This window comes from Tamandua tetradactyla, chromosome 3 (assembly GCF_023851605.1).
Source record: "Tamandua tetradactyla isolate mTamTet1 chromosome 3, mTamTet1.pri, whole genome shotgun sequence".
Taxonomy (NCBI): domain Eukaryota; kingdom Metazoa; phylum Chordata; class Mammalia; order Pilosa; family Myrmecophagidae; genus Tamandua; species Tamandua tetradactyla.
The window spans coordinates 8032317-8049769 of record NC_135329.1 but is presented as its reverse complement, the minus strand read 5'-3'; the positions used below and the strand labels follow the sequence as shown (position 1 = coordinate 8049769).

Below are 17453 nucleotides of genomic sequence, written 5' to 3'. Positions count from 1 at the left end.
ATTTTTCCCAGGGTTTCCGTAGGGTTCTGAAACTTCCACTGGAGGTCCCAGCTTGTAGTCTGCCCTACATAATTTGGGCTGTCATTCCCAAAGCTGCATGAGCCAATTCCTCCAGTAAATCTCATATTTACAAACAGACACACATATAAATTTCCTCTTGGTTCTATTTCCCTGGAAAACCCTGACTAATATAGGGGTAAATGATAAAATAGCCAACATATAATGGGAACAATATTGAAAAATCTTGCTTAATAATCACTTTATAGTTTTCTGGAGCTACATGATTTAAAGAATGACAACTTTGGTAAATACCTGAACAAGTTTATCAATTCCGAGAGCTCTGTCTAGTTCAGCCAGCTCAGTTTCATCTTTGCCACTGAGGAAGGATACCAGCTGTTCAAGAAGAGCCTTCTCATCATTTCTTCCTTCTACTGTTGTTGGTGGACAGAGAAGCTCATCTAACTGTGAACTAATACACTGGCTGCAGGAAGAAAAGATAAGAAAGTTCAAGATTGATAATAGGAAATATATATATATATATATATATATATTTTGTATGCTGTGTGGCGGGGATCACATTTCATTCTTTTCCATGTGAAATTTCATTATTGCAGCACCATTTGTTGAATTTTTTTTTCTGGAGTGCATGGGCTGAGAACTGAATCTGGGTGTCACGTATGGAGGGCAAGAATTCTATCACTCATGTACCCCCCAAAAATTTTGGTTTGAGAAAATTCGAGATGCCCTGCAATCAACTCTAATGCAATGAAATGTTCTATACTTAATGTGTAGGAATCAAATGAACATTTGGTATGAAGCCTGAATATATTTTTCATTATTTTGTCAATCACTGAACACTGTTTCCAGATTCTTCATACTAGCTTACAAAAATAGCCTGAAAAATTAATCAAATATAGTTATGAAAGGGAAAAGAATTTTTAACAAAAGCAAAAACTAAAAATTAGCCAAACCCTCTCCCCTTAAAAAGTCATGTAGACTATATTCAGATTTATTCTACTTATTTCATTTATTCTATGGATGTCATTAACTGTTGATAATTGAACCATAATGAAAATAGTCAAATCATATTACCTAACTTTCAGACTAATGGATCATACTGACAACATGACAAGATTACTACTTATAAAAGAAATCACACTAAAAAATGAAACATGCAACAGAATATTCATTGACTACATGTAGAAAATATGTAGTCTAATCAAAACCAACATGAAACGATGCATAAAACTCAGAAATATATAGAAAAAATTATTAATATAGGAAAATGAATATAAGAATTCTTCTTTTGGGAATGTAACTGGGAACACAGCTCAGAGTTAGGGTTCTAAGTTACACTGAAGCTATCCAGTTATCGCTGTGTAAGGGAGTAGAGCAGTCAGTGTAGACTAAAAAATTCAATTTTAGTCAAGATGGGACACTGGACAGATAAAGTACCTTTCCTCCTTATACCCTCTTGTTACAAACAAAGAGAAAAACTGGACAAGATAATTATATAAATAAAAGCTTAGGAACAACATAATTATTATACTGAGGCCACTTCATTCACAGGTTCCAGAAATATTATGGTAGTCAATCAAAACAAAGTAAGATATGAGGTATAAAATAATAGCTGTATACTATATCTCTTGGTGATTATAATGTACACTAGCCTTGTGTCCTGCATTAAATAAATCTGTTTAACTCTGACTTCAACCCACTATGACTTTTTTTTTCACTAAACCTTTACATCTATTAACATCTTATAAAATACCAATATGTCCTAGAATCTAGACTAGGAAAAGTAGTTCTTTGTTTTAAAAGTTAGTATCTGATACCTTGTAAAATACAAAACATTACTTACTCTTCTGTTTTGCTCTGATTTCCAGCTGTCACTGTATTATTTGCCCATGAAATCTGATCACCCGGTCCTGGTTGTCCAAACTGGTTATCAATTGCTTCCAATTCCAGTTCAGGTAATCCTGATTAAAGAAGAAAAGAAGTCATTGCACAATGAGGGAGAAGGTGACAACAATTTCAGAAGTACTATAGTGCAGAGTAGAATGAGATTACCTTCTAAAATATTATCTCAATGATACCAAAGGTCACTTACACAGAAACTTAGACTATCTAGAATATGGCCATATAAAAAGTGAGAAAGTGAATCAAAGAAAATCTGATGTTGAGTTTACACAAAGTTTGATGTTGTGATAGGAGACTCAGGGCATTGTCAGAAATTATTTACTTCAAGATAACTATATCAATTTTGGTTAAGAGCTTTTTCAGTCTACGCAGCACATTCAAAATGCTGGTGTAGGAACAGTGTCATCGCTATGAAACAAGAGCTGCAAGCAAAACAAAACCAAGTGCTATAAAAGGAGGAAGAGAAACTACAAAAGCATAGTAGTCTGGGGCCACTTAGCAAATGGACAAAGCTCTACAGTTGTTAATCTGAGATTGTAAGTGTAAAACAACAGTTTAATTATTGATGTTTATAATGATGACTAAGATGAAAATTGTTTGAATTATGTTTCTAAATGAAGAAAAGAATATATGCATTTTCTAGAAAGTTTTTCTGTAGGGATTAATTAAACCTTTGTGATTATTTCTGTACTAATATACTAGAAAAATATTGGAAATAATCTAAATTCCAGAAATTTCGGTTAAACCTTGATTATACCAGGTGCTGGTACTCAATCACAACAAATATTCACAAATCAAATTCTGTAAGCTCCGTAAGAATGAAGCAAATAAAAACAACCAAAAACAACAAATGACTACAGAGGAGTAACAACGGAATCCCCATCATTATTTAAAGAAGGAAGCTTGTCAGAGACAATAACCTACAGCTGCCCCACTCCTGTACTCCACACAATGACTCTCAATCCTTCTACCTTTGAGAAATCGAATCCAGTAATATTTAATAACCTTTTTTTTTTTTGGCATAGGCAGGCACCGGGAATTGAACCCAGGTCTCTAGCATGGCAGGCAAGAATTCTACCACTGAGCCACCGTCACATTGCCCAGTATCTTTTAATTATAAAAAAAATAAGCACACCAAAATTAGTATGTTCACAAAAGAAGAAAACAGCTCCTTTGAGGTCATTTACTTACTCTAAAGGTGTTTTCAATAAGTTTTGGAATTTTCACAAAACTGTTTTAACCAGTCTGTAAGTTCTTAAAAAAAAAAAAAACACTCATGGTTACACCTAACTTTGGTTTTGATTAAAAAAACAAAAACAAACAAACCAGTATTATTCTTTTTGGATCAACACATTTGGTTCCAAATAATTTTGGAAATTTTCAAAAGTCAAACCATTCTCAAATGATGAACATCTGAAGAAGACACTCAAAAAGACACCACAAGTGGTAACTGCTATTTCTAAATTCTGAGGTGCTGGGCTCTTTGTGTATAACCTGGCCATTCCCTGGAACTTCAGGAATCTGTGTGACACCTGAGACTCAGAGCCAGCATTCAGCAGCTATGAAAGTCAGCATTACCCTACACAGCAACTGTTAAAAACACTGAACAAGTGATCATACCTCAATTAGAGATATGAATGAAACTAATCTGGTTAGACTAATGCAAATCAGACTAAAGGGTAAAGATGATATTGACAGTATATTAAAACTTCAACTTCTGTCTGAGATCAAAGTAAGAGATGTTTGTTACAAAAATTATATTTTCGGTAGCACAGTACCTAATTTAACTTGTATGGACGGCTTATTTGAACACCATAACTACATGTTATACAAACCAACAAGATCTCACTTGTTGAGATCTTGTTGGTTTGTATAGATTAGTGTGATGCCCTAATACATCCCAGAGTAACGTGGGCAGAAGATAAAAAAGTATTTGTAAAATCCACTCGAGGGACTAGAGAAAAAGGTGGAAATATTAAATCCCACCTGGTAAGACCTGATATTCTCATAAGCACTGGGGACTGCCAATATGACGGGACAGGCCCTTGATCTTGGGACTTGCCCTTACGAAACTTATTCCTGCAAAGGAGAAGCTAAGCCTACTTATATGCTTAAGAGTCAACCCCAGAGAATCTATTTTGTTGCTCAGATGTGGCCTCTCTCTCTAAGCCAGTTGTGCAGGTGAAGTCACTGCCCTCCCCCACTGACATGACTCCCAGAGATATAAATCTCCATGGAACATGACTCCCGGGGAAGAACCAGGACCCTGCATCATGGGATTGAGAAAGTCTTCTTGACCAAAAAGGGGAAGATAAATGAAGTTTCAGTGGCTGAGAGATTTTAAATAGAGCCAAGAGGTCATTCTGGAGGTTATTCTTATAAAGTATGTAGATATCCCCTTTCAGTTTTTGTTGTACTGGAGTAGCTAGAGAGAAATACTTGACACTGCGGAACTATATGTAACCCAATTGCCTTGATTCTTAAAGATGATTTTATCAATATATAGCTTTTAAGGTTTGACTGTGTGACTGTGAAAACCTTGTGACTGACACTCCCCTTAACTAGTGCATGGACAGATGAGAAAGAAAATAAAGACAAAAAAAAAAAGTAAATAATAGGGGGGTTATGGGATGCTTTGGGTGTTCTTTTTTACTTTTATTCTTATTTTTACTTTTTTTGGAGTAATGAAAATATTCAAAAATCGATTGTGATGAATGCAGAGCTATATGATTACACTGTGAACCACTGAATGCACATTTTGGATGATTATACGGTATGTGAATATATATCAAAATTGCATTACAAAAAAAGACTTTGCAGAGGATTTGAAGGTATTGCCAAAGAGGTACACTGTACACGTATAGATCAACAATTTCCTCCTGAGTTGTCTACTCTGAAAGAACAATACCTATTTAAATATGCTCCGTAGTACATTTCTAACAAAATCATTTAAATCATTTGGTCATCCTGCATGGGTGTGTGTGTGTGTGTGCACATAAATGGTATGTTGTGAAACCAGGTAGATTGAGATTTAAATCCTGGTTCTGCTTGTATTAACTGCATAACTTTGGACAAGTTTCTGTGGGTTTGTTCTCCTCTTTTCTTTTTCTGGACCTCGGTTTTCTCATATGTAAATAAATGGACTTAAGAAGATTTTCTGGTTCAATATGATAGTCTTATCATTTATACTTTCTCCTCCTTCCAAAAATATCAATGAAATAACAGGATAAAAGGTGAAAAATAAATCTACAGCAGAAGGAAAGGCAAAAGAAGTACCAGTTGGTAGATTAGAAGAATGTACAATTTCTGAAAGAGAAAACAAAATGGAAATAAACTGATGGTGAAACTCCAACTAAATAAAAAAATTTGCAACAGGAGAAGAAGAATACTTTCCCAAAAGGGGAGTTTTTTGAGAATACCAGAACAACTCCAAGCTCAGTGGTCATTTGAGCTGGGGAAAGTAACAGGTCATGGGTGATTGCTGGGATAATTAAAGGATGACTGAACAGCTGCTTCCAGGCCCATGCTCTGAGTGCAGCTGACTTTGGTATCTGCCCATGGGATTAGAGTGGTGAGTGCATGACTCCCAAATGGGAATTTAGCCCAGGGAATCTCCCATAGTGGGTGCTAGGGCTGCCATAAGGGATTTCCCCACCACCAGCCCCCATGCCTCATAATAACAACCACTGAGACCTAGGGCTTTCAGAAGTACAACCTATATTCACTGCCAGGGAAAACAGGGTTCTCCTTTCACCTAAAGAAATACACTCTAGCTATCAATATTTTTCTAATATATATGGACAGAAGACGAAATCTAAATAAAAAAGTCAACAGCAGGAGAACAAGGTAGCAAATTTAACAAAGAGAGAAAACAACTTAGATAAAGGGTTAATACAGAAAATGGATGAACAGCAGATAAGTTTGATATAGACAGATTAAAAAGTCTATCACAGCTGGGCCACGGTGGCTCAGCAGGTAGAGTTCTCGCCCGCCATTGCGGAGATCCGAGTTCAATTCCTGGTGCCAGCCCACGCAAAAACACACACACACAAAAAAACAAAAAAAGAACATAAAAGGAAATAAATTAAGAAAAGAAGCCCTTATATTAAAAAAGAAAAAAAAGCCTATCACATCCATAAAAGGCAATAGACTCCTATTAAAGAGAAAAAGAATTTTTGGAAATTAAGAACATGATAGTTACAATTAAAATAACTCAAAAGATAGACTGAAGAACACAGCAGTCATGAAAGAAGATTCAGTTTTGATCTGAAAAACTGAGCCAAAAATGATTTTCCTATAAACCTACAACTTCTTTAATAAAAAAGAAAAAACTGAACCAAGAGAATCCCTCAGAATATAGTACAAAAGGGCAAGGAAAATAAAAGTATGAGGGAAAAGATGTGTCATGGAGGACAGATCCAAAAGTCCTAACACCTGTCTAACAGGAGTTCAAGGAAAGAATGGGGGACAGTGAAGAAACTTCCCAAGGCTCTAAAAAATAAAAAATAAATAGAACAGCAAAGATTAATGTTTCTAGTCAAAATTTCTAGAATTAACATAAAAATGGGCAAAACTTTACATGCAGCTTAATGCTTACCATTTGATAGGCAACCATAACATATTCAGTATTGCTTGGAACACAATTCTTCTAACTTTTCTTTACATGTGTGTATCTAAGTTGCTGAGGATTTTCTTGCTCCAAATATTGAGCTTCCGGTAGAATTTACAGGGAATTTATTCTATACTCTTCAATTTACTGCTGGAAAATGGATTTCACATCTGAGAGCTTTGGTATTGGTATCATTATTACAGTTAACAGGACCAAAAATTTGAGTCTTCAGAACACAGAAACCCACTCATTATAAGGTAGGAAAAAGGTCCCTATCACTGAAATAGTTGCACTCCCAGGATTAAGAACATATTTCAAAACAAGAGAAAAAACAAAGGAGCAACTAACCAAGTAAAACAAACACAGGCTGTCTACCGAGGAGCAAGAACCACATGGGCTGGCACCAGCCTGCTCCCAAATACTGCATGGGCAAGGCTTTCAGTTATGAATCCAATGACTGTGGACCTAGATCTACTACATCATTCAAGTATGAGAGTAAAATAAATATATTTCCAGATAGTGAGGGATCAAAATCAAACGCCTCTTAATTCTTTTTGATACAATTATCTGAATATATTCTCAAGCAAAAGAAAAAATTAAAAAAAAGGCATGAAATAAGTATAGGTTTAAAAAAACCCTACCATGAAAGACTGTGATATTTGGAGATAATATATATATTAAATATATATTATTTTTTAAAAAGAACAGTTATAAAAACGTATTTAGACAAATTTTTTCTGAATTCTAAAGTCTATAAAGTCAGCATCTTTCACCTTGCACCAAAAATACAAAGAAAACTTACTTTGAAAGGCTATAATATTTAGGAATAATATATGAAAAGTATCTAGTCCAATAGAAGGGGGAAAATGAATACCATCACAATCAATAGAAGGCAGGAAAAAAAGAAAAAAAAGATGTAACAAACACAATAAATAGAAAATATAAAATAAGATGATAAAATTTAAATCCAAAAATCTAAATAAATATAAATGGATTAAACCCTTGCATATCTGGGAGGAATCTCACTTGATCACAGCGTGTGATTCTTTGAATTGGACATACTTTTTTTTACCCAGTCTGCTAATCTCTGCTTTGTTTTTTATGGTCAATTGATTTTTTTTTAACTTTTTTAATTGTATAATATAACATACATACCAAGCAAAGAAATAAAAAAGCAATTGTTTTCAAAGCACTCTTCAACAAGTAGTTATAGGACAGATCCCAGAGTTTGTCATGGGCTACCATATGATCCTCTCAGATTTTTCCTTCTAGCTGCTCCAGAATATAGGAGGCTAGAAGTCTTAAATATTTTTTTATTAACTACACTTCTTTTCCCCCTTTCGGTCAGGATAGAATTGTTGATCCCACAGTGCCAGGTCTGGATTCATCCCTGGGGGTCATCTCCCACGTTGCCAGGGAGACTTTCACCCCTGGATGTCATGTCCCACACTGGGGGGAGGGCGATGATTTCATTTGCAGAGTTGGGCTTACAGAGACTGAGACCACATCTGACCAACAACAGAGGTCCTCCAGAAGTAACTCTTAGGTATGCCTATAGGTAGGCTAAGCTTCTCAGCTACCTACCTAAGCATCACAAGAGTATAAGCCTCAGGATCAAGAGCATGGCCTATTGATTGGGGTGTCCCTAAAGTTTGACACAGTATCAGGGGATTCCCTAACGGTAAGGTTTAATAGTTCCATATTCCTTCTTCCATCCCTCAGAGGACTGCATCAACAATCTCTGTTTTTTGACTAAAGAGTTTAATCTATTTACATTTAAAGTCAGTACTGATAACACAGGACTTTTTTCTGCCATTTTCATATTTCTAGTCTCTTTAAGTCTTATCTATTTTTACCCTTTAATTCTTTTGTTAATGCCTATGTTCATATTTGTTTGATTTTTTTTTTTTGTATTGCATCATATGTACCATATGTTTATTTCTGGATTTTTTTTTATTTCTGGATATATTTTACATATACTTTTTAATGTTTGTCACAGGATTAAAGTTTGACATCCTAAATATATAAAATGGTCATATTTGAAAACATAATTTGAATTCATTAGCATTCTAATTCATTGTTCCTTTACCCATCTAATCCCACTGTTTTTGGTACTTGTTCCAGTTTAATCTTTGTACATTGTGTGTCCCAAACCATAGATTTACCATCATTTTTTATGCACTTGCATTTTAGGGCCTGTAGCAAGTAGGAAGTGGAGCTGCATAGCAAAAATACAATCAAACAGTACTGGCATTTATAATTACCCACACAGTTAGCTTTACCAGAGGTCTCTGTTTATGTCCCTTTGAATCACTCTGTAGCGGCCTTTCCTTTTGGCCTGAATCCCTTTAGCATCACCTGTAGAAAAGATCTAGTGGGACAAACTCCCTCAGCTTTTGTTTACCTGGGAATATCTTAATCTCTCCCTCATTTTTGAAGGAAAGTCTTGATGCATATAAAATTTTTTGTTGTTAATTTTTTCTCTCAACATGTTTAGAATTTCAACCCACTGCCTTCTTGCCTCTATGGTTTCTGATGAGATACTGGTACTTAATTGAATTGGTACTCCATTGTACAAAACATGTTGGTTTTCTTTGTTTTTTTTCTTCTCAACTTTCCCTAGAACCTAGACACCATAAACTCATTTACTCAATATTGATATAGACATAGCAACACAAAAGTATTCTATATGCAACACATGGCCTTTATTACAGAAGTTGGCCTTCTAAGGAAGCCTATAAACATTACAAATGCTTTTTCATCTTAACCAAGGTGCAACCAACAAACCACTGTTTTTTAGTAAGTACTTAACACAGTTTAAGTGATGATTCCTCCCCTTGGAGGTGAAAAAAAAATCCTCAATTTGTGGCCTAAAAAAACCTTAATCCTTAGCTATCAAATTCTTATCAAATTTCAGTGAAGGGAACACCAGAATAGGTTATGAGCAACAAGTCTTTTGCCTAAGTAATTCAAGGATGACCTTTCAAAAGAAGACAGATTTCTCATTAAACTTTGTTTTAATAGTTCTCAAAATTCTGTGACAGATTTTTGATCGTTGTTTCCATTTAAAAAGTACTGATTTTAAAATTAATAACTTAAATGGCCACACAAAAATAAACGGTCCACAAAACATTCCTTTCCTTCCTTTTGAAGGCCTTACAGTGCATTGTTATCATTAACCAGTCTTTTACTATTGAACTCAAACGGCCACAGATCCCATCAGAAGAGTAAGAGATAGGATTTGGGTCAGGAACCCAAGCAAATTTTGAATATAAGCTAGTTAGTATCCTTTAGTTTTAAGGTCACACAGTGGAATAACCACCATCACGTTTTTCATCTTCAAAGTTTGATGGGAAAAAAATGTGAAGTTCTACAGTCATTAAATTGAAATGAACTGCATCTCTTAATTTGGAGAATGCTATCCTAGGTTAGGGCAACAGTACCTATTTTAAAACAGTGTCTCCTAAACAATGTTCATGGAAAACTCATTTTGTAGGATAACATATATTACTTGAGAAAAGGAATTCCTCACTCAAGCAGGTCTGGAAAATGCTGAATTAAAGATATTTAAACTGGGTTCTTTAGCACAGACCATCTCATAACTTTTAGTATGTACTATGAAACTTCAATAGGAGAATATATGGGCAATGCAGCATTTCCCTGGTGTATTTTACCACAGAATCCTTTCTTTTTGCAACTCACAGGGCTAATGTTCAAGTAAGACACTTTGGAAAACATGATCTGACCCCATACTATATTACCGAAAGCCCTGTTATTAGATGTTTTGGGTAAGAACAAAAGATTGTGCATCTTAACATCAATTACAAAAGGGAAGAGGTTACCTCTATAATTTGATGTATACATAATTAATGAAGTTCATGTCTAAATGTAAATGTATATTATTTATAGTGCATTAATGAAGAGATATTTCAAAGTCAGCAAACAAAATGTGTGTGCTGTAATGGTAGGAGACAAAGTGCTAATCCATATCGCCATTAAACACTTAAAATAAAGCTCTGCCCACACACGTACTATTGAGCCTGGCAGTGGGTCTGGCAGTGGTGGACTGAAGCGGAGCCGGCAGAACCTCCGCCTTGACGGTTACACCAGGGGCGGCAGCGTCAGTCCTGTCTGCGTCGCATACGCCTGGAAGCTGGGCCGCCTTCTCCAGCGTGGGCAGCAACTGATCAAACTGGTCAAGGTCAGCTGCAAACTAAGAATGGAGACCAATGTTAGAGGAAATACATCACACTTTCATCTGAGACAATGTGAAAAGAACTTAAAATTCTATCATGTGAATGTGCCTCTGAGAGAACGATAGAAGAAATAATTAGAATTACTGGGGCCTCTTTGAAATTAAATGATCCAACTTTTCTACTAGAAAAAAATACTTCAGATGCTTCGGATATAATATTAAAATATTGCAGGATATAAGATAATACACACACAGAATTTATTCTAATATATCTTGATGTAAATTTATCCATAGGAAAACAACTAGACTGGGAAGAAATGTGAAGAGTACTGTGTTAAGATGATAGCATTACAGGTGATATTTTTTCCTGGCAAATTTTTATAAAATGCCATTTTATAATGGAATGAAAAATAAATTTACATTGATACAACACTTTTTTCATACTTTCAAAAGTTTTTTGTTTTGTTTTATTTCGTTCTGTTTTTGCATAGGCCAGCTCTGGGAATCGAACCCAGGTTTCCAGTATGGCAGACGAAAATTCTGCCACTGAGCCACCATTGTCCACTAGGCAACTTTTTAATAAATAGTATATAGATATGAAAGATCTCAGAAAGGCCACTTCTCATAAAGGGATTTAATAGTATAAGAAACATGTTTTCTGTAATAGAGAGTCCTTATATCTGTCTGAGGTTATGTCTAGAAGAAAACTGGCCTTTATTTCATTATTTATTGTTTATTACTTTATGAGATAATATATCAACATAAAATTTGCCATTCAATGAAGATATCTGTTTGGGTTTCATTATTTAATTCAACTAAAATTTGTTGATTGCATATAGGAAATCATATGTATGCACTTTAAAAATGTTTGCAGCTTTTATTAACATTATGTTTCTGTGGTTCATACATTTTGTTGTATGTAGTTTCTGTACCAAGAAACATGAGACATAGCCGCAGCCTCAAAGAGCACAGATAACTAAAGAAATAAAATTGTAACGAGAGAGACTACAAAGCAGTATAATAGTAGAGAGGAAGGAAACACCTAATTAGGGCTATTGAGGAAAGCTTTACAGAAATGAGGATTGAACTGGTTTATGAAAGATGAGTAGATCAGCAGGCACAGAAAAGCAAACAAGGCAAAAGCTGTTAGAAGAGACATGGATTATTCCAGAAATGGCAAGGACTTGCTGTGCCTAGAATATAGTACGCCTGAGGGAAGAAGAGAGTTTTGTGAGATGAGAACAGAAAATCAAGGTGGTTCAGGAAAGTGAAGGACCCAGGCATACTAAGTAAGAATCTCATTTCACAGCAGAGAGCTTATTGCAAAACTGCTTTATAAATACATTTTTGGCTATTTCATGGATGTCTATATATTGTCTCCAAACAATTTGTAAGCTCTGGGAAGGAAGGACCATATTCTCTGTTTTTTGTATATTCCTTCAGAATCTATAGGCAATTATTCAACAAATAAAACTGCCTGTTAATTTTAACCACACCTCCACTTCAGTCTAAATACAAAGGTTCCTAATCCATAACAATTTATGAAGAAGTTTATTTTTATTTACGTTTGTTTCAAGGAATGTTATATGCCTTCCTACCTAGAACACTTAAGTCCCTATCCCACTAACGCAGCTTGAGGTAGAGAGAATGAGATAAGAAGGAAATCAGCTATAGAAAATGCTTCAAAAGAAATAAAAAGCAAGTCAGACTCACAGTTCTCTCATATTCATTTACATTAGAGGTTCCCAAACCTAGCCAAAAAATTCTTTAAAATACAGATTCTCAGATTCTATTCTCAGAGATTTGGATTCAATGGGTGGGGATGGGTATGGGGGTGGGTGGGGGAAGAGTATTTTGTTAAAAGCTCCAAAGACTTGAACTCTGATTTTATAGTAAGAAAAATCTACTTTCTTAGAATGCTGTATGCCCACTGTAGTTATCTGAAGATTCAAAAAGAGCTTTTGAGGTCATCCTGAGATTTTTCAAACACTGATTCACACCTCTTAAAATAAATGCTCAATGAACAGGAAAAAAACAGTCTGAATCCAAATCTGGTTTATGGTTGGAAGAGTAAAATAGTTGAGAAACAACAACAGCAACAAAAACCACAAAACTAGAAGCATTAACTCTGCGAAGCCCTGAATTACCCACCTGGCTCTGGGACTCCAGTTTAATTTCCTCAGAAGCAGGTTTGGTCATTGGGGTTGGGTTTGTGTTACAAGGATCCATCTGTTCTTTCTTTTCCACCTTCACCTTCACGTCATCCAAGCTCAGGTTTGGAGTTGATCTTAAATCTTTCTCATCTTTATCTAAAAGGTAGCGTAGGAGCTGATGGTCTTTCGATTCTTTTTTCTTTGAAGTATCCAGTTCTAGTTTTATACTGGCGTTTCCTTGTACCTGTCCGGTCACCGACACAGCAGTAGGTGCATTGTCCTTTTTCTCGGGCTCCACAGACAGAGTGGTGATATCTGAGGGGCTGCCCTCCTGTAAGAGGCGGTGCAGAATCTTGTGCCGCTCTGTCAGGGAGCTATGAGAGGAGGGGCAAGAACCTCCTGCAGAGTTACCAGAGGCAGAGTTGGCAGTGCCCGTGCAAGACAGTACATCTTTGCAACTTGTGTCTATATCAGCATGCCGTAACTGCTGTTCCGCAGTTGTTGTCAAAAGCTGTACTAGTTTGTGACTGGTTTGAGAGTACTTATTGTCTCCTTCTGAGAGTCTGTCATTGTTATGCAGAAGCCCAGAATCCAGAGGTTTGCCATCACTAGAACTGTTGTCAGACTGAATCATTTCATTTAAAATAGATGTAATCTCCTTGCTATCTTTGGACTCAGCTTTTGCTGGTTGTATATTTAATCTGCTAGGTGAATTTTGTGAGCTCATCTGCCTAAGGACTGGAGAGCTGGTAGAGAAACCAACAGAGTTATTGGGTCCTTCATTCAGACCCTGCAAAGATGTCACTGGGATGTTTGAATAAGGTCGGTTACTACTGTTACAGGCATTACTTGCCATACCAATAGGGGAGCTTAATGTTGAAATATTAGGAGAAAATGAATTGTTTGGCATCCTGGGCCTTGTTGCCAATCCAGAACTAACCTGCCTTCTTGGAGACATGAACTGTGCTAGGGTTATTCCTGTACCTTCCATAGGAGAATTATTGAGGTTTAAAGAGGGATTACTGCTCTGGGAACCGGCTTGTCCCTGGTTTAAGGCAACACTGGCTACAATCTGATTTCCAGGTGAGCATCCGAAACTCCCTTGGCTGCTGCTAGCATTGATCTGACTGCTGCTCTGAAGGTCTGAGCTCTGTGGGCGGTTGGCTCTGGCAGATACCACGTTGCTGTTGGATGGTGGCAATGCGGTTGAACGGGCCACACCATGAGCTGGAGAGATACTAGGATTGACCGAGGGGTTTACTCGGGGAATTGATATTCCAGAATTAGTGTCATCTTGAGGAGAAAGACCAGTGTGTTCCCTAGGGGGAAAAAGACATTATTCAAACATCTTCAATTACTTCCATCAAAATCTTTATTATGAAGCATAGTATAAAACAAGACCATTAACCTCCCTAGTATTGTAAACTATTAAAGAGCTCCTGTATTTACCTTAAATCATGGAAAAAATAGTAGTAGCTTGTTTAGTACTATGGTGAAATAACAGCACCCATTTAATAGGAAATAGTGCCTATGGTACCTTAAATTTGATAATGGTTTCAGTTACATGGGAAAACAATCGTTCTTGGCCTTGAAAAATGATTCAATATATGAACTTTAAACTTTTAAAAAATTTAGTACAAACAATTAACATTACAATAATATTTCTGGTTGAAAGTAAACTTCCCACACCTTTGTTTACCAAGTATTTGTTACAGCTTTTAAGTATTTCAACTCCAAAGAGGAAGACTGGGTAAGGAAAATACTGTGTCACTGATGTAAAAATTAAAAAGGGTGATATGCAGACATAGCAGATGTTTTGAAAGAGAAATCACAATATGAAAAAGAAGAACTGTGCTAATTCCACTCACAAGCATAAAATTAAACTAAATTAGGAAAAAACCAGAATACTTGAATTCAGGTTTCCACTGTGTTCCTTACTCAAATCTATAATTGTGACAACAGATTTGTGACTGGTATTACCATGCTCCCATAAGCAAATACATCAGATGAGGAAAAGATGAAGTGAGGGAAAATGTTTTTATGATAAAATTTAAACAGTTTTAAATATGGGACTTTGAATACTTCAGAGGAGAAAGAAATAGTTCCATGGATTTACCACATATACCAATATAAAACATCTTTAGAGAAGGGAACAAAGTAGAGGCAATGACATTCAAAAATGTCAAGTTGACAGTTTAATGATTTGTAGCTTCTGTGAGAAACTGTCAAGTTGAAATCAGGAGTCATCACGTTTGCCCTAATGAAAATAAAGCACTTTAAAAAATCAGGACTGTAACAATCTTAACAAATCCTGAAATCTAGCATAACACCATAAGTTCATATATGGAAATAAATTACTAGCTACCTTTTTGGTTTTTTCCCCTTTAAACACTTATTTTTAGCCTCACCTTCCTGTCTTCTCTGTGGGAACTACAAAGCTATTGTAAGGTGACAAAACTCTAGAACCCAATATGGATATACTGATTATATTCTCATCAAGCTAGGTTTTTATGCCTCTTATAGAATTTCTGTTTTCTAGCCATCAAGAGTATTAAAAATAAATCTCTAAGAAGAGATATGTGAACTGACTTATGTAATATGAAGCTCTCCAAATAAGTAGTACCTGTCGATGATATGAATTCCCATGATGAAAGGTTGCATGTCTGGACTTTGAGGATAGCAAAGTTTACACTTGGTGTGGGCGCTAAGCATTGTCCCATCATTCAATATGAATCTATAGGATGGGCTGGAGGCAGTGCCACGAGTCATCACTGTTTCAAACAAAAGAGAAACCTAGTTAAAATTCTGACACTTATACTTTGGGCAAAGGAGAGTTACCAGGCCTTATTTCTATCTAGAACCTCGTTTTAAATGCCCTCCCAACTGCTGCCTGCTCAAACTTAAATAGCTCAGACAAAGTAGATACATGAGAGGGAAGAAATTATTCCAGTTAAAATATACCACTTGATGAAAGGTTTTAAGTTAGTCCTAACTGGATGGTTGCCTCCTCATATAAGTTATGACAATGAAGAAACCCCAAACCGAGAAATTATCAACATTAATCTGTCCCCATAATGGGGCAGCTCTTCAAGCTTATTAAGTATCCACTGAAAATACTAGGAAGTACTCTCTTCCCCTCTCACTTTCAAACAAGTCTGCTTTGTTTTTTATGACAGCTTTTTAAAGATATAATCCACATACCATAAATTCACACTCTCAGAGATTTTGATTAGTTTGCATATTTCCTTAGCTAAAATACAAATTTAATTTTTCATTCAGGCATATGAATCATTAAGGCCCTGTCTGACAAATTATTTTATCTATCCTTATATATGTACTACCTTTGATGCTTGAATTTTTAAAGCTTACTAAGCAACTTAAGATAAAGCCAAAGATTACTAATATTAATCTTTTATTGAAATAAGGACCAAAAACTAGGATAAGGCAGCCAACATTAAAAAAATAATATAATTTACTTTTGTCTTAAAGTTTTGTTAACAGTAGACAAAATTCTAATCATTTAGAGAAGTGTTTATGAAATATGTAAAGGGTATAACATACTACTAAGTATTAAAATATTAATTAAAAAAATGGTATTAATGTCTTACTAGTAAAATGACAATGGAATTTTCTTTTAAGAAAGATTTAATAGGTAGATTCAGCCATACCAAGACTAAAACAAATCCACTGAGAAACAAGAACTACTCCCACAAATGTCCTATTTTTCAAAGATATTTCACAAAGGAGTCAATTACATTTTAAAGGAACTTGTGAAAGAGACAAAGTGACTGATTAATAAATAACTTTTGAAACTCCATGTTATCTGAAGTAAAGAGAAGACATGCTCTATTTTATTGTCTTGGGTATAAAGTATAAACTGAAGGGGGCATAGACTGTTGTAAATCTATAGCATATATATTTGTTTACATATCAAAACCAGGATATAAACTTAGTCGAAAGGATTAAGACTAAAGTTCAACCAAGCACATTTCTTACCCATTCTGGCAATTTTGGCTAAGTCATTGGTACACTTAAATTCCAACTGTTAATATCTTTATATATTTTGGAAAATACAACTAAAACAATAAAAAAAATTGGCATTAAAAACAAATTATTAAGCTGGGGTAATGAAAAAGCTACAGACAGATAAAAGGCCAGAAAAGACAATATATTTATGTTATTTTGCTTATGCCATTTCTCAACCACTGTTGTTTGCTCTTAAGGATCATCTTAGTCTACTGAAAAACACTCACTAGTTCTTTATCATAAAGCACTGTCTAATACAGTAATCACCAGACATGTGTGGCTATCTAAATTAAAAGTTAAATAAAATTCAAAATTCAGCTTCTCCGTCATAGTAGCCACATTTCAAGTACTCAATGGCCACATGTGACTAGGTTACTATATTGGAGAGCACAGTTCTATAAAATCTGACTTCAACTCACATTTCCAATCTTATCTTTCATGACTTCTTTTTTTTCGCATGGGCAGGCACTGGAAATTGAACCTGGGTCTCTGGGATGGCAGGCAAGAACTCTACCTGCTGCGCCACTGCAGCCCGCCCCTCTTATTACTT

General features: G+C 35.5%; 1 protein-coding gene across 16 annotated transcripts in view; it reads right to left on the bottom strand.

Annotated features, from left to right (window-relative positions):
- The window catches only part of NCOA1 (nuclear receptor coactivator 1), a 478179-nt gene that overhangs the window by 46792 nt on the left and 413934 nt on the right, over positions 1-17453 (bottom strand). For all 16 annotated transcript variants that reach the window (XM_077152272.1, XM_077152270.1, XM_077152273.1 and 13 more), the window contains 5 exons: positions 15501-15648; positions 12876-14196; positions 10562-10742; positions 1862-1979; positions 313-481 (listed from right to left, as the gene is read on the bottom strand). In XM_077152272.1, coding sequence (XP_077008387.1) covers positions 313-481; positions 1862-1979; positions 10562-10742; positions 12876-14196; positions 15501-15648 — 1937 coding nt within the window. The remainder of the gene's footprint in view (positions 1-312; positions 482-1861; positions 1980-10561; positions 10743-12875; positions 14197-15500; positions 15649-17453) is intronic.